Raw genomic sequence first — 5,325 nt, 5'->3', positions numbered from 1 at the left:
TGGAAAACAAATTACAAAATAGCTCAAAAGGCGAACACAGCTCTTAAGAGGGCAGGGGGTGTGAGGTGGTGCCTGCTGCACAGCTTTTACCAGTCAAACCTCAAACACCAGCATGGAGCTGGCAAGGGATGATGCTCCAGGGACTGCGAGCTTCATGGGGATAAGGGACACCGAGCACTATACCGGGATGGAAGAGCTCATTTGTATGTAACAGCAATGAGTCTGTGGCCAAGATGCGATTATGGGGTGACAGCAGCCTCTCCACAGCCGGAGCAGTGGGGATGCTCTCAGAGGTATGCTTCATGGATCATATGTACCTACACACAGTACTGGTGCTTTGTGCAGCGTAGAATGGTTGCAGTTTGAAAGACTTAGTCCTGAAGAGAATGGACTTGTGACTTTAAAAATCCTGCACCAAATCAGTGTAGGAGATCCTCAACAGACTGTGGTGAGATCATTGTTTTTCAGTCACATACACAGAATTTGGGAGTAAGAGACAAACAGCAGGATGGATATGGAAAAGTGCAGGAAATATGCTCCTTGTTAGATATGCATATAAATTACATAGCAAAAAGAAATAGCCTCTAAGGATTGTACAGGAGGATTTAATTATTACCCTATAAAGACATGGAAAGAGCATATATTCAACAAAGGACTACTTAATTTGGCAAAGTTTGCATATTCTGAAGGGTGGAATAACTTCATGGGCATGCATCACTGGCTTTGGTAGTCTAGCACTACACTGGATTTTTCCTTTGAGCAACAAGGAAAAAAAAATCTCAAGAAAAAAATTGTAATGCAGACATCTGTGTAAAATGCAGTGATTATTCAGTCTTCTTGCCAGTGTGTGTGAAGAGACAGGTCAATATTTATGAAAAGTATTGTTTCTTCTTACAGTTGATTACCTAAATTTTAGTACTCTAAAATCATAGAATCATAGAATCACAGAATCACAAGGTTGGAAACAATCTATAAGATCATCCAGTCCAACCGTCTCCTCATCACCATTGCCACCACTAGCACTAAGCCATATCATGCAGCACGTCATTCAGACACCTCTTGAACACTGCCAGGGATGGCAACTCCACCACCTCCCTGGGCAGGCCATAAATATGGATCCCAAGCCCAAAAGAATTCTTGCTTCAATTTCTTTTAAGAATTAGAACACTAATCTAAAATACTGCTAATTTTAGACACTGGCTGCTGATGTTGAAGGCTGTTTTTACTGTCACTGCTATTTGAAACACAAATGTTTGTGTGGTATAGATATGGGGTCAAAAGGTCCCAGAATTAATGGGTGTCCACGCCTGTATTCAACAAGAGTGCTCTGTATTTCAGGGGAAGACACAGCTACAGAAAAGAAAGACACAAATTGAATTACAAGAGTTAATCCACATTAATCCTTCACACATGGCAGAATATAGGAGGATGAATCATCTGCTCTGAGAAAGAGCAGAGCACCATTAAGGTTTACTTCAATCTTTGATTGAGGTCATGCTGCAAGTCAACAGCAAAACTTTCATTGCAAGTTTGCACTGGGAAGATTTCTATTCACTCAAAATATGTAAATTATATGAACTCCTGAGTTTATCTCCAGCTACTCTGGGCCATACTTTACACAGCTTTGAGCTGAGACTCAAAGTCAAAAGAACATGAGGAAGCAAGCATTAATCATCTCTGTTGCAATGATCCTGCTGGTCAGTTCTGGCCCACTTCAGGGCACTGTGCTGAGGACATTTTTGCCAGTGAGAGAAATGAGAATGTGCTGAAAAATCATGAATCACACCAAACTGGACTATGCTTCAGTGTGTACTGTCATGGGTGCCTGACCTCCATTATTCTGCGTGGATTTTCATTGTGTGTATGGAAGTGGATCGGACTTTTTTTTTTTAACCCTCAGCATTTTCTTATGCGTTTTCTGCTTTCCCCAGTGTGTTTGGTTTCCTTTGCTGCAGGCCAGTGCTCCAGTACAGCAAATGGGAACAAGACTCACTGCAGCTGGCAAAAGTGAGCTGTATGCCTGGAGAAACACTGGGAAAAAATAACAGGACACATTGCCCATTAAACGTTATGACTTTGCAGAAAGCATGTCATCTGGAAATTCTGCCCATACAAATTTGAGAACACCAAGAGAAAAATGTATTGTATGATCACCTCTTGCGTTCTTTCAATGCTGATCAGCTGCAAGATTTAAAAAATGTATCTTTCTCCTGCCAAGTTTAAATGTACTGGCTTCACCATCTAGTTTTGAATTCTTGGACTTTTCTTCAGTAGTTTGGAGTCCTTCAGTACACTGTGATTTTCTTTTTCTGCCTCTCTCTCAGTACCTATACCTGGAAGTGAAGAAATCTCAGGATATTTTTTTTTAGAAGCTATACATAGACGCGTACTTCTCTCAGCCAGAAATTTTCCTCATCTCATCACCACATTCCTGGCTGTTCTAACAACATATCAAGCTTTTCACTTCAGAAAGGGAATTCTGGACTCAGTTCAGTATTCTGAATGTTCAGTATTCTGAGAATGGAGCTACCTGGTCCCTGTTCACCAGTCCTCCACAGTTCTGGTCCAGTCTTAGCATTTCTGATACTGTGTATTTCTGGGAGCCCACTGTCAGTTATTCATCTACCATATTCCCTACACTTTTCCTAGAGAATTCAGCAACAGAGCAGTTCCTCACAGGGGTTATAAAGAACTTCTTTTCAGTGGCCCAAGTACATTCTTTCACTACACCAATCATATTTTCGTTATCCACAGATATCAATAGCAATAATTTTATATGGAAAACATAAGACTGGCCTCCAGAGAAAAACAAACAAGGAAACATTGGAAGCAGGCCAGCTCAAGGAGTTTTTTTCCTTAAAGACTACTTTTTTTCAGTGTACTGATCAGTTCAGACATTTCTTAATCCAAATACTCTCTTGATATATAACACATTAGAGTTTCATTTCTTCTTTAAGTCATAACATTAGCTGTTTATAAATGCCTCACAGAAGTTCATTATCAAAGGAAGAAATCATGTTGTTCTTTCCATTTTCCAAGAGAGGAGGTGAAGAACAACAGGACAAGCTTAAGCTACTTCAGCTGAAGTCAGTCCAGACTGGGAAACAAAAGAATTTAAGTATGTTGTGAAGAACAAGACAGGGAAAAAAAGGTATTTTTTCCTGGTTTGATAATTTTATTAATATGTAGAATGCAAAGCACAGATCTATCACAAAAAAATGGAGATATAAAATGAGTGCAAAGTATGTTTGTGCCACCTCTGAGCTTGCTTTGCCTAAATTGGAAAAGAGGGCCATCGTATATTCCTTACCTCACCACTCTTCCACGCAGGTCTCCAAGACTCTGGATATATTTATGGTCCAGACTTTGAATAGCAAAATTGGTTTGCACTGTGCAACCATCTCTTGTTCTTATTTGTCTCTCCAAAACCTGTGAATTCAAAATATTTAATGCGGTGTTGGTTTCCCACATTATTTATTTATATTGTTCAAAAAAATGAGTTGAAGCACCATTTTCAGAATAAGGCCCAAACGCTTATTTTACTCTCAAGAAAGAAGTAAATAGCATATTTTTCTTTCAGAAATCTACACCTGTATAAATCAGCGCTCAGTGCCAGATAGTGTAGGGCTTTGGGCAGCCTATGGTAGTAGGAGATCTCCTTGCCCATGGCAAGGGAGTTGGATTAAATTGGTTTTTAGGGTCTTCTCCAATATGAATGTGAATGTGAATGAATATGAATGTGAAATTATGTGTCTACCTCTCCCTTAAGATTGTGCTTTATGTTGAAAAGTCCAGCTTTCAAAAACAGGGAAATGTTACATCCACCTAATCCCAAACTGGCATGAGTGTCAGTATGAGCTAGTCAGTATCTTCTTTTGCTCTTTTTGTCTGTTTTATTGCACAGTAATAACTGTCTGATCTAAAGACAGAAGGAGCAACCACCCTGAAGGCTTTTTGGCAGTGGCCCATGCTGATCATATCTGTATGTGTCACAATAATTAATTTTAGGAAGCTTTTTGGAGCTACCATGACCTTTAACAAACACAAAGCTGAGAGAGGGAGAGATATTCCAGATGCCCCAGCTTTAGGACTAGGGTTGAGAGCAAAGGTCCTGAGCTGACATTAAAGTGTTGCCACAGCAACATGGCTGGAAAAAAGATGAGAGGCACTTCTCACCTCTGCAACTAAGCTTCTAACACAGATGTCTCCATCATGCAACTTGTAGTCTCTTCATAGAATCATGGATAGGGAATTAATCAGGGTTGTAGCACTACTTGTGTTGAGGCTGTTAGTTCAGCTTATGCAGTTTTGCAACTGCGTCAGAATTTCATCATCTGCATCTTCACTCCCTGGAGAGTCTTTCCCAGAACAAAGTATCCTTTTTAGGGCATTCTTCATGTTCTCAGAGTATGGAAGCCACAAATCCAGGTGAATCCCTTTGTTCTTTTTAAAATGCTTTAAAATGATTATTGCTCAACTGCTCTAATTCACTGTGTGCCAGGAGCAGTTCTCCAAACTGTATTCTCTGATGTCTCTCACTGTGCTGCTTTGCATGCTGTTGGTCCTTCACCTCAGAAATCCTCACAGCCAAAGCATAGAAAGTGAGCAAACACTTAAGACTAGGACACAAAGTAGAGTCATTTAACACCAAGGAAAAAGTTTGGGCTTAGAAAACTCACAGCATCTTGGGCATTTTTCTAGTAAAATAATCCTGATTTCAGGTGAGTCATTATTTCAAATTTGTTATAATAAACACATAAAATCTATAGTATTTCCCCAGTTACATAAGAAGCAAAATTTTGAATTTACTGGCACTTGGAAGACATTCAGCACATGAAAAGATAACACAAATCTCTTTGGAAGTCTGTTTTTTGTACTGTACATTTTTGTCCAAAAAGAAAATCAAGGAGTTGGTGAATTTAACATATAAATTTGACAAATAACAGCAAAGAATTAAAGATCTTTAGCCAGAACAGGGTACCCCATGAACTTTCAGTACAGAATCATCAGTCATCTCAGATAAAGTGTGACCTGAACATTCATTCCAGTTTAAACTGAACTTCATGAAGACTTTCAATGTTCAGTTATGTTTTCATACAGAAATTGTGTGAATTAGAACATCTACAACTAGAAAACTAAGGAAAAAGATTGATTTTTCATGTTATTTTAGAAAAAAAATGAAGTTTACTCATTTCTCTCGAATTCTATCTCCCACGCTCCAACAAAAATTAAAGCAAATAGGATGTGAATCTTCCAGGTAATAGAAAATAACACAAAAACTTGTTTGTCTGCTTCCCTTCCCTTCTGTTTCCCTTGCCTTGCCTT

The 5,325-nt window shown here is 39.1% G+C and overlaps 1 protein-coding gene across 1 annotated transcript in view; it reads right to left on the bottom strand.

Moving 5' to 3' along the window:
• The window catches only part of FAM81B (family with sequence similarity 81 member B), a 17,097-nt gene that overhangs the window by 10,808 nt on the left and 964 nt on the right, over window positions 1-5,325 (bottom strand). Inside the window, exon 2 of the mRNA XM_042822762.1 lies at window positions 3,311-3,429. Within this exon, the coding sequence (XP_042678696.1) occupies window positions 3,311-3,429 (119 nt within the window). The remainder of the gene's footprint in view (window positions 1-3,310; window positions 3,430-5,325) is intronic.

Source organism: Centrocercus urophasianus, unplaced genomic scaffold, assembly GCF_019232065.1.
Source record: "Centrocercus urophasianus isolate 14NV4802_14NV808 unplaced genomic scaffold, USGS_Curo_1.0 seq_21, whole genome shotgun sequence".
Classification (NCBI taxonomy): domain Eukaryota; kingdom Metazoa; phylum Chordata; class Aves; order Galliformes; family Phasianidae; genus Centrocercus; species Centrocercus urophasianus.
This window is presented reverse-complemented; position numbering and strand designations above follow the sequence as displayed.